This window comes from Rhinolophus sinicus, linkage group LG04 (assembly GCF_036562045.2).
Source record: "Rhinolophus sinicus isolate RSC01 linkage group LG04, ASM3656204v1, whole genome shotgun sequence".
Classification (NCBI taxonomy): Eukaryota; Metazoa; Chordata; class Mammalia; order Chiroptera; family Rhinolophidae; genus Rhinolophus; species Rhinolophus sinicus.
This window is the reverse complement of record NC_133754.1, coordinates 129,442,885-129,470,784: the sequence shown is the minus strand read 5'-3', so window position 1 is coordinate 129,470,784 and position 27,900 is coordinate 129,442,885. Positions and strand designations below refer to the sequence as shown.

Below are 27,900 nucleotides of genomic sequence, written 5' to 3'. Positions count from 1 at the left end.
AGGAATTCAGTTATGAAACAGTGTAGACCCTTTACCTTCAGATCCTAATCTTTTATTTTTACCTCCTGGACCTTGTTCCTTTCACAATTCTTATGTTTCTGTTTTTAGAAATGACACAAATATCTGCTATACATACTGGGATTATCTGGTGTGTTTTTTCATTTTTGCCATTGCAGGAAAAACTTTTGCATTTCAATTTCTATCAACAATTGAGAAGGGTGCTTCTGCATGCATAGTAGTGTATATTTTAATTCAGGGTCCTTCATCTCTCCCTAGTTCTCATACCTCTAATTTTCCTGAACTACCTTCCCCCACTCCCACACCCCACTTCAGGTTTCCTACTTCCTTAAGCACAAAGAGAACTGAATGTTTTTTTTATTTCATGTAGGATTTAGTCGTTTAGAGCTTGGTAGTAAGCTGTCTTGATCTTCTTTTTCTCATAGTAAGAATAAAGAGAACAAAGAAAGATTTCTGTTTTCTATTTTGAAATATAGCAAGACCTAAATAATAAAGTGCATACGCTTAACACATGCTTATTGGGAACCTACAATGTCACTCTGCTACATTCTGTGGGGAATACAAATACTCTAAAGCATACAAGTTAGATGAAATTGTGAAGGCCTGTCCGTCAATAACTTTAAAGCAAGGAAGAAAATGTCTAGCTACTAAATATGGATAAACAAGAAGTACAAAAGGGTTGAGGAGACCAGGAATGTCATCATGACTGAGTGGGCATTTTAGACTTGAAGGACACATGTGGTTTAGTTTTGTGAAAATGCCTTTTCTCTTCAGGTTCTACTGTTGATTTTAAAGGGAGCCTTCCTGCAACCACATTTCAAATGTGCATAAGGAAGAAATCATTTGCCATATCTGATACCTGGCCTAAAGTACTATTGGTTTTCTTTTATCTGGTCCTACTCATATTAAGGATGAAGATGGCATCAAAATTTAATGAAGAATGACATAATTATGAGATCATCTTTGGGGGTAACCAGTCTTTTTCTCTAAGAATTATAGTAAGGCAACCTAAAAATATGTTCTATTATTTCAGTAATTATTTCCACAAAAGTAATTTGTGCACATGCCAGTGATGATTATGTGTATGTACGATTTTTCTGTATGTTCTTACTTACAAATCAAGGATTGTATTATACCTACTATGCTCTACTTTACAAAAATAACTATTTATATCAGAAATATTTTCATATCAGCATAGAATTCATTTTAAACATATCCTTCTTCACCGAGCTTGGGACTGCTGGACTCAATACATGACAAAAACAGTAAATTCACAAGATAATGGGGAAATTTTATTGAAAAAAATGTGGGATTCTTTTTTCCCATTTAATTGTTTATGGAGATTATAAATAAAAGGTTGAAATCAATATATACAAAATACAGATACACACTAGTAGATAGGTTTGAAATGGATGACAAGAACTTAAACTTAAACCATCCTTATCTTTTTCTTTTTTTTTCCGCATGTTGCACACAACTCATTGAAGCCTGGCTGTTTACTAAATAAATATACTTTTGACAATAAAGAAAAACAAATATGACTATTTTAAAAAGTCACTTGCGATTACGTCATAAAAATGGCAGCATGAGGTGAGCCTCTTGAAATCTTCTCTGGAATTTACAACAAATTGAACAACTGTTAACTCCACAAAGGACTCCTTGCAGAGCAGACAAGCAAGACTAAGAGGCACACTACTGAAATCACCTAAAGTTGGGCAAATTGCGTGAGCAGGGGAAGAAGGAAGGGGGAAGTGTAGAGACGGGGCCATGTGGGCGCAGGACACAGACCTAGCTCAGTGGTCAGAGCTCACTGCATCCTGGAGCTACCGCAGCTGCGGGAAAGGGAAGAACTCAGACTGCTAAGGCGTTGTTTATGGCCCACGGGGCTGAGGGGACAGCATATAACACGTCTGGACCCAACGCTCATGGCAGAGACCTTGGAGCAAAGACAGAGGGAAGAAGGCTGAAAACGGTGGTTTAAGCCCTCACTGCTGAGCAGAGAATGCAAGCCTTAGACACTGAGACTAGCGGCCCCCTCCCTACCCGCCCAAGCTCGCCCTGCCCCCATCTGCCCAGTGCTAGAAGCAGTACAGTAGCAGTGTCAGAGCAAAAGAACAGAATATTTGCAGTTCTGAGAACTGTGGCCCACAGACACGGACTAGCAGCCCAAATCGTTCTGGCAAAGAGGAAGGAGCTGTGGAAGCAGGACTGGCTGTGGCGGTTGTCATCGCCATTGCTCTGAGCCTCCTCTCAGAATCCTGCAACTGCCCACCCCCCCATCTGGGCAGATCCCTGAAGGAGTAAACAGAACTGTTGAAACACACCAGCTCTGAATCTGGAGCAGAAAGAGCTTTGGAACTTCAGAAGCTTTCCACATCTCCCCACAGAGGCGGCACCCTATGATCCAGGCAAACTGTTCACAGAGGAGAAGCCCGCCTTCCAGGGAATCCCTCCATTGTGTGAGAAGCCAGAATAGTGCAGAGAAAACATAATACTACAGTGTGAGAGAGAATAAAAGGTTACAGTCAGAGAGAAAATAAAACATTCAACTAACACCTACAGGAAAACAAAAGAAAGACCTCTTTCTATCAACCTATTGCAGAACGCACTACTGTAGATATCTAGGACAAGAAATAACAAATCATTAATTGCCATGAATAACCAAGGCAACAAGGAAGCTCAGAAAGAAAATGAAAAGTCTCCAGAAAATGAACTTAAAGATATGGAAATATGCGACTTAAATGACAGAGAATTCAAGATTGCAGTTCTTAAAAAATTCAACGAGATGCAAGAAAAAACAGACAGGCAGTTTAATGAACTCACAAACACAATCAAAGAACAAAATGAACATTTTACCAAAGAGATTGAAATTTTAAAAAAGAACCAAATAGAATTTCTGGAGATTAAGAACTCAATAAAAGAAATGAAGAATGAAATAGCCAACTTAGGTAGTAGAGTTGACCAGATGGAGAAAGGAATCAGTGACATCAAAGATAGAAACTAGGAAATGACACAGATGGAAGAAGAAAGAGACTTGAGACTTAAAACAAATGAAAGAACTCTACAAGGATGTTCTGACTCCACCAGAAAAAGCAATATTAGAATAATGAGCATACCAGAAAGAGAAGAAAGAGAGAAGGGAACAGAGAGTATATTCAAACAAATAGTCGAAGAGAACATCCCAAATTTGTGGAAAGAACTAGATCCTCGAATCCAAGAAGGAAATAGAACACCTAGTTACCTCAACCCCAACAGGCCTTCTCCAACGCACATTGTGTTGAAGTGGTCAAAAATCAACGACAAAGAAAGAATCCTCAAAGCAGCCAAGCAAAAGAAGATGGTAACCTACAATGGAAAGTCCTTTAGAATATCATCAGATTTTTCAACAGAAACTCTACAAACCAGGAAGGAGTGGAATCAAATATTCAAACTATTGAAAGAGAGAAATTATGATCCAAGAATAATATATCCAGCAAAAATATCCTTTTGAAATGAAGGAGGAATAAAGACCTTTCCAGACACACAGAAGCTGACCTGCACTACAAGAAATACTGAAATAGGCTATCTGACCAGCATCAATAGAGATAATTTGTGGCAACCAAAACATAAAAGTGGGGAGAGTAAAGGTCTGAACCGGAATATGGGAATGGAGAAAGTAGGCATGCTGAAGAAAATGGAATACTCTAAATATGAAACTTTCTTTTACATAAACTTAATGGTAACCACTAAAAAAAAATCCAGAACTGAGATATATAACATAATAGTAGAAGAAACAGAGGGAAAAAAATCATAGAATACCGCTACACAGAAATAATAGACAAAAATAAAAAGGCAAAGAAACAATGGAGACACAGCCTTACCAGAAAACTAAACACAGAATGACAGGAAATCCTCACATATCAATAATCACCCTAAATGTAAATGGATTGAACTCACCAATAAACAGGCACAGAGTAGCAGATTGGATCAAAAAACTAAACCCAACCATATGCTGTCTCCAAGAGACACATCTCAGCTACAAGGACAAACATAGACTCAAAGTGAAAGGGTGGAAATTGACACTACAAGCAAATGGTATCCAGAGAAAATCAGGTGTAGCCATAATGATATCAGATAAAACAGACTTCAGGGTGAAAAATATAACAAGAGACAAAGATGGACATTTCATAATGAATGGTAAAGGGGACTATACAACAAGAAGACATAACACTCATCAATATTTATGCCCCCAATCAGGGAGCACGAAAACATACCAAGCAGCTTCTAACAGAACTTAAGGGAGAAATTGACCAAAACACAATTATACTAGGGGGCATAAATACATCATTGACAGCTATGGATAGATCATCCGAACAGAAAATAACAAAAGAAATAGCAGCCCTAAATGATACATTAGATGAAATGGACATAATTGACATTTATAGAGCACTTCATCCTAAAACATCAGACTATACATTTGCTTCTAGTGCACATGGAACATTCTCAAGAATAGAGCATCTATTGGGACATAAGACGAGCCTCAGCAAATTCAAGATTGAAATCATACCAAGCATATTCTCTGATGACAAGGCTTTGAAATTGGATATCAATTGCAAAAAGAAAGAAGGAAAAACCATAAATATGTGGAAATTAGACAACGTACTTTTAAAGAACGACTGGGTTAAAGAAGAAACAAGAGGAGAGATCAAAAGATACATAGAAACAAATGACAATGAAAATACATCCTACCAAAATTTTGCAGATGCAGCGAAAGCAGTTTTAAGAGGGAAATTTATATTGTTACAGTCCTATCTCAAGAAACAAAAAAATTCCAGATAAATAACCTCACATTACACCTTGAAGAACTAGTAAAAGAAGAACAAATGAAAACCAAGGTCAGCAGAAGAAAGGAAATAATAAAAATCAGAGCAGAACTAAATGAAATAGAGAACAAAAAGACAATAGAAAAAATTAATGTGACAAAGAGCTGGTTCTTTGAAAAGATTAACAAAATTGACAAACCCTTGGCTAGACTCACTAAGATAAAAAGAGAAAAGACACTAATAAACAAAATCAGAAATGAAAGTGGGGAAGTTATCACGGATGCCACAGAAATACAAAGGATCATCCAAGAATACTATGAAGGACTATATGACAACAAATTCAATAACCTAGAAGACATGGACAAGTTCTGAAAAACAGATAGCCTTCCTAGGCTGAATCACGAAGAATTGGAAAATCAAAATAGACAGATCACCAGAAAGGAAAATTGAATCAGTCATCCAAAACCTTCCCCAAAATAAAAGTCTGGGACCAGATGGCTTCACTAGTGAATTCTACCAAACTTTCAAAGAGGATCTAATACCAATCCTGCTCAAACTCTTCCAAAAAATTGAAGAACAGACAGTACTCCCTAACTCATTTTATCAGGCCAACATTACCCTGATACCAAAACCTGGTAAGGATAACACAAAAAAAGAAAACTACAGGCCAATATCTCTGATGAATACAGATGCAAAAATCCTTAACAAAATTCTAGCAAATCAAATGCCACAACGCATTAAAAAGATTATTCATAACGACCAAGTGGGGTTCATCCCAGGGGCACAAGGATGGTTCAACATATGCAAATCCATCAATGTGATACATCACATAAACAAAATAAAGGACAAAAATCATATGATTATATTAATTGATGCAGAAAAAGCATTTGACAAGATACAACATCCATTTATGATTAAAACACTTAATAAAATAGGTATAGAAGGAAAATACCTTAACATAATAAAGGCCATAGATGACAAACCCTCAGCTAATCTCATAATTAATGGTGAAAAACTGAAGCCCCTTGCTCTACGTTCAGGAACACGAGGGCTGTCCCCATCACCTCTGCTTTTCAACATAGAATTGGAAGTCCTCGCCAGAGCAATCAGGCAAGAGAAAGAAATAAAAGGCATCCAAATTGGGAATGAAGAAGTTAAATTATCACTCTTTGCAGATGACATGATGCTATACATAGAAAACCCTAAAGACTCCACCAAAAAGCTATTAGAAACAATAAACGAATACAATAAAGTTGCCGGCTACAAAATCAACATACAACAGTCCATTGCATTCCTATATACTAACAGTGAAATCTCAGAAAAAGAAAAAAAAATTCCTTTTGCAATGGCAGCAAAAATAATAAAATACCTAGGAATAAACTTAACCAAGGATGTGAAAGACCTATATGCTGAAAACTCTAAGATATTTTTTAAAGAAATTGAAGAAGACACAAAGAAATGGAAAGACATTCCATGCTCATGGATTGGAAGAATCAACATAGTTAAAATGGCCATATTACCCAAAGCAATATACAGATTTAATGCAATCCTCATCAAAATCCCAATGGCATTTTTAAAAGATATAGAACAAAAAATCATCAGATTTGTATGGAACCACGAAAGACCCCAAATAGCCAAAGCAATCCTAAGAAAAAAGAACAATGCTGGAGGTGTCACACTCCCTGACTTTAGCTTGTATTACAGGGCAACAATAATCAAAACAGCATGGTATTGGCAGAAAAAGAGACACACAGACCAATGGAATAGAATTGAGAAACCAGAAATAAACCCACATAAATATGGACAGATAGTTTTTGACAAAGAAGCAAAAAACATACAATGGAGAAAAGACAGCCTCTTTAGTAAATGGTGCTGAGAGAATTGGAAAACCATGTGCAAAAGAATGAAACTGGACTGCTATCTTTCACCATGTACCAAAATTAATTCAAAATGGATCAAAGCCCTAAGCATACAACCTGTAACAATAAACTGCCTAGAAGAAAACATAGATACTAAACTTATGGACCTTGGGTTCAAAGAGCATTTTATCAATTTGACTCCAAAGGCAAGGGAAGTAAAAGCTAAAATAAATGAATGGGACTATATCAAACTTAAAAGTTTCTAAACAGCAAAAGAAACCATCAACAAACTAAAGAGGCAACCAACTGAATGGGAAAAGATTTCTGCAAACAACGCCTCCAATAAGGGGCTAATATCCAAAATACACAAGGAACTCATACAACTCAACAACAAAAAAACAAACAACCCAATTGAAAATGGGCAGAGGACCTGAAGAGACATTTCTCCAAAGAGGACATACAAATGGCAAACAGACATATGAAAAAATGCTCAACATCACTAATCATCAGAGAAATGCAAATAAAAACCACAATGAGATATCACCTTACCCCAGTCAGAATGGCTATCATCAACAAGACAAATAGTAACAAGTGTTGGAGAGGCTGTGGAGAAAAAGGAACCCTCATACACTGTTGGTGGGAATGCAGACTGGTGCAGCCGCTATGGAAGGCAGTGTGGAGGTTCCTCAAAAAATTAAGAATAAAATTACCATATGACCTAGCAATCCCTCTTCTGGGTATCTACCCAAAAAATCCCAAACATTTATCCATAAAGACACATGTGCTCCAATGTTCATTGCAGCTTTATTTACGATGGCCAAGACATGGAAACAACCAAAATGTTCTTCAATAGATGAATGGATACAGAAGTTGTGGTATATATACACAATGGAATGCTATTCGGCCGTAAAACAAAGACGAAATAGTACGATTTGTGACAACATGGATGGATCTTGAGATTGTAATGCTAAGCGAAATAAGTCAGACAGAAAAAGTAGAGAACCATATGATTTCACTGATATGTGGTATATAAAACTGAAAATAACAAAAGAACAAGACAAACAAATGAAGGAACAAAAACTCATAGACATGGACAATAGTTCAGTGGCTACCAGAGGGTAAGGGGAGAGCGGGGGAGTTCTAGAAGAGGGTAAAGGGGTCAAATATATGGTGATAGAAGGAGAACTGACTCTGGGTGGTGAACACACAATGTGAGATATAGTTAGTGTATTACAGAATTGTACACCTGAAATCTATGTAACATTACTAACAATTGTCACCACAATAAACTTTAATTTAAAAAAAAATCACTTACTGCTTAAAGCAAGCTCTGCCAATAAACATGGGGGTCACATTTGGTACGTTCAATAGTTTCTCTAAGGAATCCTCAGTAAAAAGCATGGTCACTTTCAGAAAAGAGCAAGGAACAATTTCCCAGGGGCCTAATTATTTCAGAAACTCCAACCTTAAACCCTAAATAGACACAAGACAATAGAAGTAGGAGTAGAATAAATTATTTGTAGATTTTTCTTCTGTCTCATAATGACTTAGGTGCTATCCCGAGAAACCCATGTCCCAACTGAAGAGGAAAGGCAGAAGCCGGCTCTTCAATTGCATCCTGAGGTGGCTGTCATATACTGTTAAGATTCAGTAGAAAATTAAAATCAAATGAAGACTTTTCCATTTAGAATTTGATGATTTTTAGTAAAAAAAAAAAAAATAAGGCAAGGTAATTGTTTCAAAATGGATATTTGCTTTGGTCAATGTCAGAAAATAGACGACAAACATAACAACACTAATCCAAATGGCATCTGTTTATTAAGGGTCTACTACATGTCTCACCATCTTGGTCATGACTACCCCAAAGGACAACATGCTATACAATTTGCAGATGGGGAAACAGAAGCACAGAGAAATAACTTACCCAGGACCCTGCAACTAGTAAACAGCAACACCCAAGTCCCTCTTATTCCAAAGCCCGGGCTCATCCAGTCAGTCAGGATTTGCTATACGTATGTCTGGGTTAAACAATATATAAAAACCAGTTGTGTTTAAAAAAAATTCTATGCTGATGTTAATTTCCTACATACATAATTAGTTATTTTCTTTTAAGTAGAGAGTAGTAGGTATAATATAATCTTTGGTTTGTAAGTAAAAACATACAGAAAAATCGCTCATACACACAATCATCACTGGCACATGTACAAATTATTTTTGTGCAATTAATTACTGAAAACTTAATTGATGGGGAGTGACTGGGTAGGAGCTTTGAAGAGGAAGAATTCCGTGTTCATTGTGTATGTTTCTCTACATTCTAACTTGTTTAACAACACACACATTATTCTTTATTTAAAGATAACAGGTGTTCTCTAAAGAGTGAGACTATGGGCCATTTTAACTATACTATATCTGAACTTTTAAATAAAACTAATAAATGTGATTATATAAAACCGTTTTTTAAAACTGCATAAAAAGGATGTTCAAAACTGTACTTTTAAAATTTCATTTATCTTTATAAAGAGCTACGTAAAAAAGATGCGTATAATATGAGTTAAGAATCCTTGCCACCATTATAGCACTCGTTAAGAGGGCATGCTGTGAAATCAGACTGCCTGCGTGCAAATCCCTTATGTGCCACTCACTTCCAAGCTCTGTGATCTTGGGCCACTTAGTTAACCTTGTTACGCCTCTTCTCAGTTACTAAATGGCAGTAATAATACCATCACCTTAAAAGCCTATTGTGAGGATTAAATACATGTAAACGGCTTAGAATAGTACCTACCACCTAGTGAGTACTCATCCTACATATATGCAATGATAATCACATCTATGCATTTGCTCTAAGTTAGCAGTTATTATCATTACCGTCATCATTATTATTAGATTAATATTTTTCAAGTGATTTGCATTATATGACTTTATATTGCCCTCCCCATTCCTCATCAACAATGTGTTAAGTACACCTGAACCAATGTAAATGGACTAAGCGAAAATAAAAATCAGAAAACGATAAAAGAAAAATTGAAAATTATCTTACAGTAATATTCTGTACTACAAAGTCAGGAGCTTCATCATTTGTGGGGTTGATTATAATGTTAAATGGTATCTCCAAGGAACGTCGCTTCCCATCTGTGACATAGACCGTGAACTGGTCGGCCGTCGGTTCCATCCTCAGATGCCTAGACTGCACATAGTTGATGTGCAAAGCCTTCATGTCTTTCCACTGAAAGGAAGCTAGAGCACACCGAGATAGAGCAGGTAGGTAAGAAAGGCATTTTTTCCAAGCTACTACTGATCCTTAATCCTTAACCCAATAGCCTATTTCTCAGCAAAGCAAATAAGAGGTCATGACAGTTGACCTAAGAATCACCTCTCAGGGCCTGCTACAATGACTGTCAGCCATCATCATAAAGGCAGATATCCATAAATCCTAAGGAAGGATTAAAATTTACACGGAGAACAGAAAAGTGGTAACTGCTAACCAGGATGCAGAGCGACTTCATGACCATTGTTTATGTATTTGGAATGAATGTCAGTGAGATCTTCTCTTGATTTAAAAACATTTCCCTATGAGCCGTTCTTGTCATGCTTCATTAAGAAAGAGAACATCTCTTTTATATGAAGACAAAACAAGAATCCATCGATCACCTGCTACTTGATGTCCATATCAAGCAACGGGTTAAACTGAGTGAAATTGGTGACATGCTGTTTTGGTATTTTGACACCGCCTTAAATCAAAAGAGAAAAATGCTCTATGTTGTACATTAAGACACAGGAAAAATTATGTAAACTTTAATGCAATTAATCTCTTCCCCCCAGCTTTATTGAGATGCAACTGACTCACAACATTGTGTAAATTTAAGGTGATGATTTGATACACACATATATTGTGAAATGTTTACTACAATAAAGTTGGTTAACACATCACTCACCTCACATAATTCCCATTTTGTTGTCGTTGTTATGGTGAGAACATTAAAGCTCTACTTTCAAAGCAACTTGCAAATATACAATGCAGTACTATTAACTACAGTCCCCATACTATACCTTAGAGCCCCAGAAATTATTCACTTTCATAATTATTATTTTCATAAGTGAATTTTCCATTTATTTTGAAGTAAACTAGCATGTATCGGGAATTTTACAACAAAAAATTAAAATGAAAAACAGTAATATTCCAAAGTATCAGCTATAATAATTCCTTCAATGTATATGGGGCTCTGAACATTTTTGAAGACATGACCTATGATTTGGCCAATAAGATGCATAAACATAGGCAAGTTTTTGCAGGTCATGAAACTGTGACTTACCTATACTTATACCCATATTGCTTTTTTCAAAACCCTCAGAAGGGAGTATGTTTTCAAGGTAGCCAAACTGGGGTGGAGAAACCAAAACAAACTCCAAGTCATCTGCTGCAGTGTCAGGGTCAGTGGCTGACAAATGGTTAATGGTAAGGACTGCTGAGAAACCCTCCTCTACCACGAACATGGTACCTGCATACAAAGAGTAACACAATTGTGACTTAGTGTGAAATCTCTAATCAAAATAGTGAGGATAATGGGAGTGATTGAAATTCCAATTCAGAGAAGCCTCCCATATGCAAATATACTTCCACAGGAGGATAATTCTCCTTACAGAGAAACTATTCAGGGGTATGGGTGGAATTTAATTTGAATTATGGAATTATATATTTTTTTCTGGTACAAGCAAGCCAGACAATAATGGAAAGACAGCAGAAATACTAAATAATCCAGTACAGCCCTTTAGTCATTCTCAAGGAACTCTGATTTCCCTTGTGTCTCTATAGAAGTGACAAATGAAAATAAGAATTGCCAAACTGTTTTAATGATAAGCCACTAAATGTAGTTTATGTACTCTGCAAGATCAGTCGTTACCTCTGTTTGTCAGAGTGTTAATTGCCTGCAAGCTATTATGAATTGTTCATAACAGACTTTTTCTTTCTTTTTTTTTTTTTTTTTTATGCCGTGGTGCTTAATTAGTCTGTAGGGATAATGCTTCCTTTCCAGAACATTGCTTGGGAGATAGTTTGCAAATTTCAATAACATTCATACATATGCTTGTTTTTGGGGGTTTTTTTTTTCTGAGAGACAGAACATATACATAATGCCTATAAAGAGATGACTTTCTAAAAAGCAAATAAGGTTAAATGTATATAAATGGTCTCTCTGGTATACTCATTCTGTTCTAATAGAAATTATTACGGGTAAAATAATTTACTCTCACTCCAGCAGGCAAATGATATTTTCCCATGTGAAATAAAACCAGAATATTTGAGGATTCCAATGTTGTCATCATCCCAGCACACACACACACTCTCTCTCTCTCTCTCTCTCTCTCTCTCTCCTATACAGAATTATCTAAATTTTTAAACAAGTAAATTCTTTTGCCCTGTAATCTTTTATAGATTTGAGGTTTCCACAAATTTGTATTAAGGCAATTATTGGAGACAGTTTTGTAGGGTAGTTTTCTATTTTGGCTATAGGTAAAGTGCATTATTTCACTGAACCACAGGTATATCACTATATCACTAGGTAAAATAAAACAACTTTAACAGAAAAAACAACAACAACCATTGTCACCTATTGCAATTGAAGGTGGTTGGTTGTCCACTGGATGTACTGTGATGTTGAGATCATACACTGGAAAGGACTCATGAAGAGGAACAGATGGATGAGGTCCATTGTAGCAACAGCCATTCACAAAAGGGCCTGCTTCTCCATCCGAAACCACTAATGTAATGGTATCGTAACAAGGCACCAGGCCAATCTCGCCACCTGGAAGACACAGCTAGAGCTAAAACCTGACTTTGTAAAAATATAGAAAAATAAAAAGATCAAATCTACTCAAACCTCTTCTACAAGCACAGAATGTCAAGAAAAGGAACTTAGATGGCTAAAATGTGAAACGCAATTTTATCACTATGAAAGTAAATAGTCATGAAGATAATGCAAAAATGCTTGCCCATCTGTTGCCTTTGGTGAAATCCCTGCCAGACATCTATCACCATACGGAGGGGCAAACAAAACAGGGCTAACAAGGGTCTGACAGTTCACAAACGAACAAAGGACAGACCCGAAACTAGACCAATGTTGGTTTCATTCTTCCTTCATAATTGTTTAGTGTTGGGACCAACCTTAGGGAGAGCAGAAGGTACCCTTGCCCCTTTGGTAATTGTATGCCCATTTGCATTAACCACCTTAAATTAAAAACCATCAACCACATAGCAGTTCTGAGAAACAGAAGGAGCTGAACAAGTGAAACACAAAGATAATCCCCATTGTTGTCATTTGTTTCAATATTTTCCTCATCATATAATAACCAAGTTGCTAACAAAATAACAGCGGCACCTGGAAAAGGAGTGGTGTTTATTTTCATTTTCTTTTTACTCGTTAGGGCTTACACCTATGGGTTTCAAAATGGCCCCAACTCAGGCAATGAGAGGAACAAGGAAGATTACATAGTTTATCAGCGAACAGGACAATCACTCTTGGGTTACTAACAGCACAAAAGTAGGAGCGCTCACTCTCCAGGGAAAAGAAAAGTTCTACGGATGTGTTTTTGGTAATTCTCATGCATCACTCTGAAAGTGCCAAGATGGAAGCAATTATGTTTGAAGTTTCAATGAGACTAGGGCACAAAAGATCAGGGACAGCATCTCTTTTTCACAAGACACACTGGTCACAGCTACAGAGTATCATGCCTGGCATTATTCTCCCTGTTTAAACAAAGACAAAGAAAATTCAGAGACAATATTATTGAGCAATCAAATGATGAAAGGATAAGAAACCTAGGTTTTTAAGGAAAAGTAGAATTGAAGTTGAGAGAATTAGCATTAAACAATCAGCCTTCAACCTTAGGAAAAGTGAAAAATAAGAAGCCTCTCCTCTATTTAAATACACAAAAAACAAATTGGCTTAAGGCATATTTATTCATTATCCATTAAATAAATAGATATTAAATATTTAATGCCTACTATGTGACACCTAGTGTACTGGGTGTTCTAGCAGTGAAAAAGACAGACATTTTGAAAATGTCAAAAGACATTTCAAAAGAATGTCAAATGTCAAAAGATCTGCTATGTGTCAGGCGCTGACACAATCTAATTGTAGAGAAAGAAATGCAGTTTGGTTAGAACATCACAGATGTGTGGATGTATTAAGTGGAACCACATGAAAATGCCACTATTGGGCCAATGTTTACCTATTAAATGGAAAATTCATATATCTCAGTGTGATTCTGTATGGGGTGCCGAGAGTGAAGGAGATGAGAGTATTGGCTGACACTGGCGTCGGGGCAGGGCACACATGCCAGAGAAAGTCAGAGAAGTCTTTCCAGATGGCAGTGTTGGCTTTGTACTGAGCATTAGATAAGGTAGAGAATTGGGAGATGGGAGAGAGGACCTGTAGGGAGAGGGAACCGGGAAGAGAAAGGGAAAAATCATTCCAAGAAGAGAAGGCAGCTTTAAAAAAAAAAAGCAAACATTGTATGTTCAGTAACTTTAATTTTAATATAATGGAAGCATAGGATACTTTTACAGAAGGAGTTGGAAAAGAAGCCTGAGCATTAAGCCACAAAAAAAGGCTACAACACAGATGGAAGAATTCATTACTTCGAAATGGAATATAGTCTAAGGACATGATTTATACTTAAAACTCTTAATTATAGTGTTATTTAAAAGAAAATTTTTGGATGACTTCATGTGTAATGTTGCAAGAATAGCAAATTAATTATGTACTTTTATAGCATAAAACAGAATATTCACTTATTAAAACTTATGCTTACAACTTTATAACATTCACTAATTATTTTAATAAACAATTTCAGGTGATAATCTAAATGCAAAGAGTAATCTATAAAACTGTACATACAACATGATTGCAACAATGTTAAAAAATATGTTTAGAAAAAAGAAAGTAAAATACTGTAATACTAAAATGTTAACAATGATTATCTCTGAGAGGTAAAGTGAGTTTTCAAAATTTCATTACACTTTTGCATACTTTCCAAGTTTTCTGCAATGAGAATGTATTATTTTCATAATCGTAGAAATCAGATAAAATAATGGTGACAAAACTACTCTTAGGTGGCCTTTATAATCAATATATGAAGGCAAGAGCAGGTCACTGAAACTTTTGATCTTACAATACTGTGGTTCTTTATACTCATCCTAGCACAGTGCTAAATTACTACCAATTGAGTAATTGCATGAATGTTACAAGAAAACATAACCTTCAAAAAAGAAAACATCTTTTAAATACGATATTTCTGCTAACTTAGTAACATAGCAAAAAAACAAAATCTATTTGAAATGATTTGTTCCAATGTCTTACTAGGTCTTATGAAAAAAAATTAGCTAACATTCCCTTATGTGGCCATCATACTAGAAAAGATTTATAATTATGTACCCTTGTTGTTTAGTACCTGGAATAAGGCACTGGAAAAGAAGACAGATTCATTTCACCCCTAATTTATAAATGGTACATGAGCCTGCCAAAGATGTTAAAATTATGTGACAAACAACAATCCTTGTTTTTTTGGATCCCCTTTCTGCCAGTCTACTTAAGCTCTATTGGGGAAATCAAAGAGAAATACCTAGTTGTGCAATCTTGAGAGACACTAAGAGACATCAAGCGCCAGGACTATTTTCCCCAGGACAAGGAAATACCCAATGAAACCTTTCCTAAGACTAAACACAGATAAAGAGATAAGGAGATACCATAAAGAGAAAAGATGTCTGGAGGAGTGATCAAAATGTGCCATACTAACTAATCGGCATGAGACAACTGGTCTCCTAATAACAAATCAGTGTTACTTAAATAATAACAAATATTATTACTTAAAATGTTTTCAAAATGCTATTTCGAAATGTTCACCCATTTCCAAATTAATTCTTAGCTATCTCAATGCCCTCTCCTTGAGTTCCCTTCCCCCATCACTGCTTGTATTCGCTGTGTATATCTTTTCAAAGAAGAAAATAATTTGAATTCTGACAACTCTTATTTCCTCTACCACTCACCTGGCCAACATACCCATCATACTTCCCCCATGGAATTTACAGGCTAGAGGGGCATTTGCTGAGTAAACATGAACTTGTAATAGAGGGCAATAAAACTTAGTGAGAGGAAGTATATGGTGTCACTACTAAGGAAGTGTCACCAACCCAGGATTCAGAAGGTGTGTAAGGGGTGATAATGCACAGATGCGTCACAATGTTATCTTTGCATGTGAACGGGTTTGTCTACCCATTTAAATGAAAAATCCTCCACAGCACGGTCTGGATTATGCTCCTTTGCAGCCCACAGTGTCTAGGACTGCCTTGCACATATCAAATGTTGAATAAGTATTTTATTTATTTGAACATTTCCCATGAGAAACAGACGCCACCTGAGAAACAATATAATGCTGTGCCAGAAATGTAAGCACAATGCTAACAAACAAGCATTTACTGATTCTCTAATCTGTGTCCACCACTGTGGTGTGCTGTGGACAAGTTACAAAAATATAAGACATCACCACTGCTTTTCAGGAACTTAAAAGGCAGGCCAGTTACTTCTTAGGAGCTAGATGGTGATGAGTAAAGTTTTAAAATTAATGATATAATCATCTTAGGGAGCTTACTTCAGATATTCCTGTTATGGTGTGATGCTTTATGGATCCAGAAGCTGTAATGGTTGAATAAAGTTATTATCAAGTTGACCAAAAAGAGGAGGGGGACATTCCCAGAGGACATTCCCAGAGTGAACTGAAGGTCTGTGTAGAGCATCATGAAAATAGCAACAATAACACTTGCTCTTCTTCCACTGTTTGAAATTCGTTATATTACTGAAATCAGAACTACTTCTAAGTATGGTGATTTACTTGAACAATGGGATACAGGCTGCTGCTGCTGCTTTTGTAATGGAAGCAAGCATTAAGACTGTTCGATTATTGGAGTCCACAGTAAGGAGTGGGGTTAAGGCTCTGTCATGTCGCTTGCCTCCCCACACTCAAACTGGTCACAATGCTGTCACGTACCTGTGTGTTTGTACGTCACAGCCCCTGAGATAACATCTCCCTGAGAGAACTGTTCCACTGTGACTCCAGCTCTTCTCACGACCCCGTGCTGAGGTTCTCGAGCGATCACAAACATCAGTTTCAAATCATCACTGTCCACATCAGTAGCAAAAATGTATTCAGAGGTGATGACCACCTCATCTCCCTCTGAGCAATGCAGCACGGGGATGAGATCAGTCTTTAGGATGGGGGGCTCATCATTTATGGGGAATACCTAAGAAGGAAAAAAAAAAAATCATGTTTTCAAGAAAAAGAAAGCAATGACAAATTGCCCAACTGGTAATCCACAGCTCATAATTGGAATGACAGGCATTTTCAATCTTCCAGACACAAGAAACAATAGCCATGGAATTTGGCCAAATAGTCTGTATCTTTTAACTTTCCCCATATGAACCATCTTGCAAGAAATGACCCACATGAGAGACATTTTAGGTAGGAATGGGAGAGTACAGTTATGATTCGGGACTCAAATCTCTCGTTTGTTTCTAGACAGACAAAATATAAATGTAATATAAAGCATTCTTCACGAAAGCCCCTATCTCCCTTCATTACATTCACACATATTCAAGAGGAAATCTGGTCCTTGTGGTCTGATGCATTTACATTTACCACATCAAAAGTTATTTATATTTCAAATTACTTGGTGATTACAAAGCTTCCCTCTACACTCAACTTCCTGCCACCCAGGAAGTTTCTCTGGACTTACAATAAGCAGCAGCTGCATTTCCACATTTTGAGTTAAATCTGAAACTCCATAACCATTAAATCAATGCCAGATTTCAACTTGACAAAACATTTTTCTCTCACTATCATGAAAATAAAGCTCCAAGGAGAAGGGAAAGAAAAGCAACATGGGATCACACTGGCTCTCTGAATTTAAACACATGATGGAGAAATTGGAAAAAGCGTATCTTCTAAATGGGAATGAAGGACATTGCTCCCCTCAGTTCACAACCATATGTGAAGTTGGTGTCCCGCAAGTTCACTTATCAACTCCGGCCTGTGAATACTCTCAACCCTACATTTCCATCCCCATTCTTCAACCAGTGGCATCTTTTCGAAATGCAGCTTCCTTAAAGACATTGCCCTGTGGGAACCATCAATGGCTTCCCAGCACTTCTCCTAGAAGGTCTTCGGCCTCATCTCATGCCAGGGGGGGCCTTTGCCACCCCACAATATTTTCACCCCAAAACACTACATCCCTCACATCTCAGGTCCATTTTTGCACCCTCTCTCTGCCCTTACCTGGTTTGCTCTGCCCCCAGATCTTTGCTTGGCTACCTCCTCCTAGGGGTTCCTCAGGGAAAACTTTCTTGACAACTCAGACTCATTTAGGGACTTGTACTGTTTACTCTCTTTTAGCACCCCATTTATTTGTAGAACACATCTGTATTTTAACTAATTATTTCAGTGATAATTTGTTTAATGCCTTCATCTCTTGCCTATAAGCTTTAAAAGAATAGGGACTTTATTTGTCGTGTTCATCATCATATACCAAGCATCTAGCATAGGACCTGGCACATAGAAGACACTTATTAAATATTTATGGAACAAGTGAATGTAACTGCATCGGTATGTATGCCCTGGTTATCCTGCTATTTAAAGTTGTTTAAACTCTACAACAAGTATAAATGAAATTATGTTGACACTTTAATGGAGAAAGGGATGGGGTTATAGAAACCCACTTATTTAATCAAAGGTGAAAATAAAAGTACCCTGTTTCCCTGAAAATAAGACCTAGCCAGACCATCAGTTCTAATGCGTCTTTTGGAGCAAAAATTAATATAAGACCCGGTCTTATTTTAATATAAGACCAGGTATAATACAATATAATATAATGTAATGTAATATAATATTAATATAATATAATACCAGGTCTGATATAATATAATATAACATAATACTAGTTTTTATATTAATTTTTGCTCCAAAAGATGCATTAGAGCTGATGGTCCGGCTAGGTCTTATTTCTGGGGAAACACAGTACACAGAATTCTATTTTTTATTGGCTTATTAGGAAACAATATCTTTGTTCAACTCCTCCGAATAGATTCCTGAAAGACCCTCTTTATTATTGTTCTTGACTCTATCGGATGAATCTGACAAATACATGCATGATGACCATCTTGCAGCAGTTCATAAAATAGCCTTAGGTTTCCCATGGATGACCAAGTCTAGAGGCAACAGAATTAAAAACATTTCCCCTGAATAAAAAGCAATCACAAATAATTGTCCAAAACTTGCTTGTACCTCTGATTGGCTATCCAAGGTCATGCCCTTTTGTCTAAAAAGTAACAATAAACACAGTGTTTTCCTCAAATGCACTGCTTATTGTCATTCATAAGAAAGTGGTCATTGATAAAAGATAGGGTTGGCTTTTCTCCCCTGAAATTCGCTTTTCAGGGCAAAAACCAAAAAAGCAGTGACTCAGAAAAGCTTTTTCTCTATATAAAAGTCTGCCAATAGATGAATTGTTTCCTTTTTGCAGCTGAAATAACATACTGCTTGCCCTTCATCCAGCCCTCCAGGCCATCACGAGGATTACAAGGGAAAATGGAAGGAGGGGCTTTGCCTTGTGATGGTCATGGATGAGTACTCAGGGGACTTTAGCAAGCATAATTATAATCACCTGGTAATTTACACCTGTGGCAGTGGTGAGGAGGAAGGAACCGTGGCTGAAGTCGCAGAGACGGGGGGAGGGGGGGGGTGCCAGCCCAGGGCTACCCCAAGTTAATGACTTTGAACGAGTCATTGAATCTTCTTGGACTTATAAAATGGGGATAATTCCTTCCCTGTCTACTTCTTAAAATACTAGCTGGATTTGATCATTCTTAATTAATTATTAACTATAAAATCTCTTACAAACACATTATTATTATCACAAATACTAATTTCTCATCACAAAGACCTAGTGACAAAATTCAGACAGAAACAGAATGTGGTACAGTAAGCATAATTAGTGGCTCTTTCAAGAGCATGATAAGTCTTTCTGCAGACCTTTGTCACTAAATATAAATACGTGCAAATCTTATGAGTTATGCTTCTGGACTTGGGTTGTCACTCAACAGAGAAACTTGGGGGTTCCCATCAGGCCTTTGGGCATGTACGCAAACTTTATTGCCAATTTTTCTTCATTTGTCCAAAGGGGGAAAAGAATCATCTCAAACAGACCTTAGGCCAGAGGTATATAGTACAGGATTCACAAAGGGGCACCGCACACATACCATCATCCCTCCTGTGTACAACAGGGAGAACCCAATATGCTAGCCTAATCTGCCCAGCTGCTAAATAAATATTTCTTAGTGTTACAGCTCAAAAATATTAGAAATAATTTATATGTGGAACCAACTGATTTATTAATTAAGTATCTGGGTTTGAGGTCAGAGTAGTTCTATCTTTAAATGGATTAGAGCGAAAAAATGGGATGCCCATTTCACCAATACAACTTTGCTTTCTGAGACGTTCAAAGACGTAAGCAGGCGTGCTCTTGCTTGGGAGCCAGTGTGTTTCACGTTCTATCAGGGACTCTGAGAGGCTTCCAAATCAGATGCTTTAGTTCTATCTGAACCAGAGAGGAAACTTTCTACTCACCTCAATGTGTAGAACAAATTCTACTGAATTCGTGCCATCTGTGACCTCGAAGAGTATGTCATCCTGAAAAATCTCAGATCCATCATGTTGATACCTGTGAGGATGACATTTGTCACTACCCTCTCAAGGCCACTATGAGAATACACTAAGGTGCCTGACACGGGAGCTCTTCCATGGCTTTGGCCGTATGTTTAGTAAATAAATAACAAAAAACACAGTATAACATGAAGTCATATATTGAACTATTCAAGTATCCCTAAATGTAAAATTGCTCTGCCCAAGAAAAAATGTTATATGCATTCATAATTTGACCCCGAATCAAAAAGCAGCCTTTCAGCTTGGAACTGTGACAGTAGATACCAGTTGATGCAGCTCTGTCTACTTACAGAAAATACTGGCTGGGAACAGGCGGACACTGACACCGAACAGTAAACAGGTAAGAGTGGGGGCCTGTGTGGATTTTGATGATTCTCCCTCCTCCCCCACCTTTAAGGCTAATCTTTCTGCCTGTGCTCTGTCTCTCTTCAGCTCTTCTCCAAAACTTTGATTTATGAATTATGTATTGCCTCTCTCCTGCTATTTTCACTTTTCCATTTACTAGCTCTCTTCCTCTCAACCTATAAAAATTCCAGATTTAAAAATATTTTTCCTTGGTCTAGGCTTGGCCCACCTTCCTTTAATTCCCAGTCAAGTTTCTTAAAGGAATTGTCTAATCCGAGACTTCCCATTTCTTCGCCAGCCCACTGCAGTGATACATAGTAAGTCCTAAATAGCTGTTGAATTAAGCCAAACTTTTAGCTTATTAATAATCTGTTCAAGATACTCAGGAATGGAAAAAAGTCTTAGGAAATGAAATTAGAAGTTGCATTAGAAGCCAGTCACAAAGCACTACATGTATGATTCCATTAATATGAAAGGCCCAGAATGGGCAAATCTACAGAGACAGAAAATGGATTAGTGGTTACCTGGGGCTGGGAAGGGAAGATGAATGGGGGGGAGGTGGCAGAAAAAGGATACAGCATTTCTTTTTGGGGTAATGAAAATATTCCAAAATTGATTATGGTGAGTTACCCAATTTTACGATTATAGTAAAAACCAATAGATTTTGTATTTCAAGTGAGTGAATTGTGTATGTATGGCATGTAAATTATATCTCAATAAAGTTGTTTAAAAAGACAAAACAAAAAAATAATTTGCATTAAAATAGTATAGTATACTGAACATATATAATGTTTACATATGAAAAATTCGAGGGCTAAAAGGTATTTTACTCAGGACTAGTCTCACCCATATTCTGGCCAGGGACTCAGGTTTGGGATTCTATTCCAACAGTGAAGAAGGTCCACCACCCACCCCCAGTTTCCTTCCCATAAGCTGCCTCCTATACTTTATTTTGTCATGCTCCCTAATATTTTCATCAAAAATAGATTGATATGAGATAACATGTTAATCCTATCTTACCATGCTAAAAACCCTAAAAGGGCCAAGTGGGTCTAGGAATACATATCCAAAAGCATGGCTGGAGAGTCACACATAACTTCTTTCCAAATCAGACTCCTCCATACACTAGCTGAGTGACATCAACCCCTTTGTGCCTTAGTTTCTTCAACTGCCTTCTGAGAATAGAACCATCTACCTTATCAGGCTTGACTGATGTGAAAATTAAATTTAAAAAAAAAATAATTAGAAATTTCTAGAAGAATGCTTGAACTACATGTGCTGGCAAATATTAGTGCTTTAATTTTTCTATCCATCATTCACTCCCTAGTAAGAATTACTTAAACAGGGCTCCTTAACCATGTTGCTAAGAGCTGAGATCTCGGGGCGGGGTTGGGGGGGAAGAAATTTTCATGAGGATAAGGGTGAGTAATGAAAAGAGGTCAAGATATTGGTGACTGTAAAAAATATATATGTATATATAACTAAACTGTCAGATGAAATTGATCTTTCTCTGCACAAATCCTACTTCCTAGACAACTTCCAAGTGTGGAACTAAGCATTCAATATCTAATACCTTCTATTATACTTTACCAAAAAGGCCAAAATTACTATTTATAATTGGAATTTGTAAGTAAGAAATTAACCTGTATGTCAGGCTACCTGACTATTGCTTTTGAGTATCTTGCATTGTTTTACAGAGAGGGTTTTGTACTAGATTTTGTAGAAAAGTTTCTTACAGAACCATGAGAGACCACAAGGTAAGGGGAACTACCATGTGGCCATGGGTCAGGGATTATTCTATCCCTGACTGTCACTGAGCCAAGTACCACTTCATGCCCTATCTACCCAGCCTATCCTACTCGTTTGCCTCCAAATCCCCTTCCCTGTAGACTGGAATAAAAATTTACACTAATGACATTGATCAATAGAATTCTATCCCTGAGTTTCCAGGGTTATGAAAATGGCTCTTAAAGCCAAGATCAATTATGTAGATTGGTTTTATAGAGGATTTCAGTCCATATTCATCTACTTTGACTGTTACCTCTTGCGATATGTGCAGTTTCAGCAAATTTAATATTCATGGTAATGAATTCTTGTTGTTTAACTATCCATAAAGTCATTCCCACTAGTACAGCAAGCCAGAGGGAAAGAAAATGTCTGGAGGAAAATTAAAAGTTCGTCATTTCTAATTTTCAACTGACCCTTGAGAGTATTAAGTGGTATGTTTGATAATTCTCAATGAATTGGATAAACTTCTTTCTCTTTCTCTGCCTCACAATTGATCCAGATGGGAGCCAAAGCATGTAAAGACAAAAAAAAAACAAAAAAAACAAAAAACAGGAAATGTTCTAACCTGACTTTTAAGGCATGGAGGGCTCCCCAAGAAAATGTGACCCCTGCGTTTAGAGGAAGCCCATTCAGCTCCACCCTTCCATGCTGAGGCAGTCTCTGCAGGGAGAGGTTGATATTGTCCAATTTGGTGTCCTCATCAGAAACCCAAATGTGCTCTGTGCTGATGATGCAGTGACCTCCCTCAGCCACTCTCAGAGACTTGGTAACAACCTAGAAAGAATGAAAGAAACATTTAGTTTGTTGTTGTTGTTGTTGTTTTTAGTAAATTTACTGGAGTGACATTGGTTAGTAAAATTATATTGGTTTCAAGTGTACGATTCTATAACACATCATCTCTATATTGCATTGTGTTTTCACCACCCAGAGTCAATTCTTCTGTCACCATATATTTGACCCTTTTTATACTCTTCCTCTACCTCTCCTCCCCCCTTACTCTCTGGTAACCACTAAACTGTTGTTTGTATCTATGACTTTTTGTTTGTTTGTTAGTTGCTTTCAGTTTTATGTCGCCCATATGAGTGAAATCTTATGGTTCTCGACTTTTCTCTGACATTTGCTTAGCATGATAACTTCAACTTCCCTCCATGTTGCCGCAAATGGCACTATTTTATCTTTTCTTATGGCTCCCTCGTGGTCTAGTGGTTAGGATTTGGTACCCTCCCTTATTTTCCTTTTAATGTCTATGAGATCGTAGTTATGCCTTTCCCTTCATTCCTGATAGTAGTTTGTGTCCTTTCTCTTTTTTCCTTGGTTAGCCTTGCCTGATGTTTATCAGTTTTATTAATCGTTTAAAAAAAAAAAACAACAGCTTTGGGTTTCATTGATTTTCTTTATTGTTTTTGTTTTCAATTCCATTGAATTGTGCTGTAACATTTATTATATCTCCCCGTGTGCTTGTTTTGTTTAATTATCACTTCTTTAATTTTCTAAGGTGCTAATATTGTTTTGATTTCAATTGCATACATTTACTTGTGTGTATACACACAGATACACAAATATATATAGTGTGATTTTAATTGTTCCCCTAAATATGCATTTAATGCTATAAATTTCTCTTTAAATACTGGGAGTGCAATATGTACAGTTTACTCTTTGAGTAATGACTTTATTTTCTTCATATATACATCAGAGGGAAACATTTAAAGTCTTGTTCCATGAGGTATCTCTGAAGAAATCAATAGAAAAGTTCCAGTACCATCTTCACATGTTAATTAATTTTTCAAGAATGTGGTATAGGGGACAAGTTCATACGTGGAACATCTTGGCTAAAAAGTATTGTTTATTAAATATTTCCTATTTTAAACATGGATGTATACAAAGAAGCAAGGCAGATCTATAAACCTGAAGTATCTACATTTATCTCCGACCTTGTATAGTAAAAGCAACAATCAAATTGATTATTATCTGTGGTGCTAAACTGAGAAAATGGCGTTCATCATCATGACCACACCCACCAATGCTCAACACACACGAGTATATACACTAATCTACCAAATGAGCAAAACGTGTATCAAGTTCCCCTGGAGAAAAGAATTCGTCTCTTTTTTCAACCTAAAATTTCTTAAAGACTTGGGAAATTGATTGGAGCTTTCCAACGTCAGTTGTAGCGAGTATTTTAGAGATGGAAGTGGCACAGGGAAATTGAAGATTGGAAATTGAAGATTCCATAGGAAACTGATTTATTCAAACATTAGACTTAAATAGTAAACCCTAAAGACATTTTCTGTAATAGAAAAACCCACTGCTCAACTGACTGATAATTCATTTGTAAGTAAGAAGAAAGTTAGAAGGGCTTGGGATATTTTATCAACACATTGACTGGGGGCCAAGAAGTGTTCCATGGCCAAATAAGTCTAGAAAGCTGTCACATACAATTTCTTTACCTTGGAGATTTATAAGGCACATAAACATATTCAATACTCTGAGATCCTACAACAGAAATATATGTTAACTTTGTTTAGCCTAGCATTTCCCCAAGTTTGTATTACTACACAAAGCAAGCAGATACAGTTGGGGGACCCAGTTGTATGCTCTGAGGGCCCCTCACAGATGGTCTGGATGCCCTGCCAATGTGAGGACACAGCATTCTCCAAGGAAGAAATACTCTCCTCAGAGCAGCTGCTGGTCCTGGAAAGGAGAATGTTCCCTGAGGAAAGATGATAATTCGGAAGGAACAAGGAATGGGCAAGGAAAGGGAAGTGAGCAAAGACAAGCTGAAGCCTCCACTCAGAGCCCTGCCCTATCCTGCCCACCAGGGCACAGCAGCCAGGAGCATCCAGATGGATCATAGAAATTATCAGACCAACCACCCTGAGACAGCTGCCCTCTACTCTTTAATGAACTACATCCACCAGCAAAGGAAAACATAAAAGCAGAACCTTGTCTCCTTACAAGCCCCCTCACCCCTATCCTTTCCCAACTGTCTTACTCTCATCTTGCCAAACCTACGTTTTCACTGTTGGTAGGAGACAGAAATAAAGGGAGCTCTTATTGAGAGAGAAGTAATATCTTTGAAACGAGGTCGATGTCTGCAGCCTCATGTTTTCCTGGGTTGCATTAATTAATGTCCCAAGATGCTAATATTCCAAGGAATATACTTGGCTATATTAGGCAATATAGTTCACGAACTTAATTGTCCAACCTTTCGTGTGTGTGTGTGTGTGTGTGTGTGTGTGTGTGTGTGTGTGTGTGTGGAGAGAGAGAGAGAGAGAGAGAGAGAGAGAGAGAGAGAGAACTTTCAACAAAAATACAGTAAGTAAATTATTAACTTCTCAGTCCCTGCCCAAACCCAGTGCTTAGGTTTCTGAGACTGCAGGTTACCGTGGTATCAAGTCCCCTAGTGGTTGTCACTCAGCCCAACCACCTGTGGGTATTTGACATCAGGGCACTACTCCTGTGGCTGGTTTTACTGACACTATTCATTTAATTTTATTTCCACTATTCTCAGTTCTCTAAGGTACTATTTCATTTGTCCCATACACTGTAGAAAAAAGAAGCCACTGTGCCTCTTTAGCTCCAAGTCCTCATAACTATTCCATCTACCTGAAAAGAAAGGAGGTAACTGTTTACTTCATCCTTTTTGGTTTTCTCAACAGATCACCTTTCTCTAGCAAGAGACTTGGCCGGCTTTGAATAAAAGATGATTTCTCCACGATTATTCTAGAAAAGCTTGAGCTTCTTCTTTAGATGCTGGGCTATTTCAGGCCTCTACCTCATACGTAGAAAAGGACGGTCTGATCAAAATCTACTCAAATGAACAATTTTTCTAAAATATTTTCTCTACAGAGAATGTGATCTGGTGCCTGACAGGGAAAGAGTCAAAGAATATAGTTTATTTTATGTGAATTCTTTGGTGCATCTTCTACCAAAAATTGCAAGGTCAGAGGCCTGAGGTCGCAGGCCCATGATGTAAATGACTGTGATGAGTTGGGTGGGGTCTTTAGTAACTGGGGAGCATGCACTGTCCCACTGTGGCCATGGGGTATGTAGGCTCAGTGTTGCCAGAGCTTCCAAATTTTCAATAGAAGCTAGAAATCTAGACTTGATATGGAACCTCCTAATGTTTAAAGTGTTGGCAACTCGTTATTTAAAAATGTTGTTTTTGCTACTGTGTTTTTTTTTAATCCAACCCAGTTCTGTACATAAGATAAGCCTCATGGTCCCTCAAAGTAAGACGTCGGCCTTGGTCAGGTGTAGAGATGGTGAGCAGTGAGCAAGCAAGGGGACATCAGTGCTTCCGTGGCTAGCTACCTGGGAAGGTGACCTTAGGGATGAGATATGTATAGGTTCTAGTCCACTAAGGTTCCTAGTGGATGGGCAATCCTACTTTGTCTTTTCGCTTTGTAGGGGGAAAATGAGCTCAGGAATAGACACACTAATTAAGTCTAGCATTCTGGGGGAGAGGAGGCAGGGTATAGAACAAACTTTCAGTATAAACCCCAACCTTCTCAGATAAGATACACAAGATGGCATGGCCTTCATAGTTAAGTTTTAATGAAAGACCCCAGTACTTTAAAGTTTACATAAACATTGGGGAGAAGGATGGGATAGAATGGAAGGTCCCATCGTAATTCATTTTGGAAAATTAAAAGCGTCTCTAGATTACACAGTGGGATAAGTGGCCTGTGGTGAGAGTAAATAAAACCTTCTGGTTGTAAAGAGACCCATAATTTAATCCCCTTCCCCGGATCAGCATGTGAAATTCAGTGGAAAGGAAAGGGATTCTTATAAAGCTTTGAAAAGAATGCCAAATTCAGCAACTGGAAAATCTCGCTTTATAAATAGAAAGTCCCATGGGAGGTGAAGGACTCCCCTCCCATTGTTTTCTTCCTACATGTAGCTAGAAAATAAAAAGTTCTTTAAAATAGCCTAAAGACAGGTCAGCATTTCCAATAAGTCTTAAAGTCTTTCCTTGCTTTCCTTACATCCTCCTTCCTTTTTATCCTTCATATTGTACATACCTCAGGAACTTGGTTGTCCACTGGAAGAATCGTGATATTAAAGCAGATCCCGTGCAAAGTGCCACCATGCTGGTTACTGATGGAAAACGTGAACTGGACGTGTTGGAGGTGGGGGCCTATGTCATGCATAGGTGGCATATAGGCCACTTTCATATGGTTTACAGCATCCTGAAAAGCAAATTGAGACGGACACATGGGTGCCAGTTTTCAAGGGTCAGAGATTTTCAGAGCTCTAAGTCTAAGAGAACCATCATGGTGAGTGATATCAAACTTTGTTTGCCACCATCATCAATTTGATGA

The 27,900-nt window shown here is 37.4% G+C and overlaps 1 protein-coding gene across 12 annotated transcripts in view; it reads right to left on the bottom strand.

Annotated features, from left to right (window-relative positions):
• Nucleotides 1-27,900, bottom strand: part of FREM1 (FRAS1 related extracellular matrix 1) — a 162,190-nt gene that overhangs the window by 67,503 nt on the left and 66,787 nt on the right. For all 12 annotated transcript variants that reach the window (XM_074330373.1, XM_074330371.1, XM_074330372.1 and 9 more), the window contains exons 14-20: nucleotides 27,601-27,768; nucleotides 23,142-23,350; nucleotides 20,348-20,441; nucleotides 16,718-16,970; nucleotides 12,283-12,477; nucleotides 10,990-11,175; nucleotides 9,717-9,913 (exon numbers count right to left, since the gene is read on the bottom strand). In XM_074330373.1, the coding sequence (XP_074186474.1) occupies nucleotides 9,717-9,913; nucleotides 10,990-11,175; nucleotides 12,283-12,477; nucleotides 16,718-16,970; nucleotides 20,348-20,441; nucleotides 23,142-23,350; nucleotides 27,601-27,768 (1,302 nt within the window). The remainder of the gene's footprint in view (nucleotides 1-9,716; nucleotides 9,914-10,989; nucleotides 11,176-12,282; nucleotides 12,478-16,717; nucleotides 16,971-20,347; nucleotides 20,442-23,141; nucleotides 23,351-27,600; nucleotides 27,769-27,900) is intronic.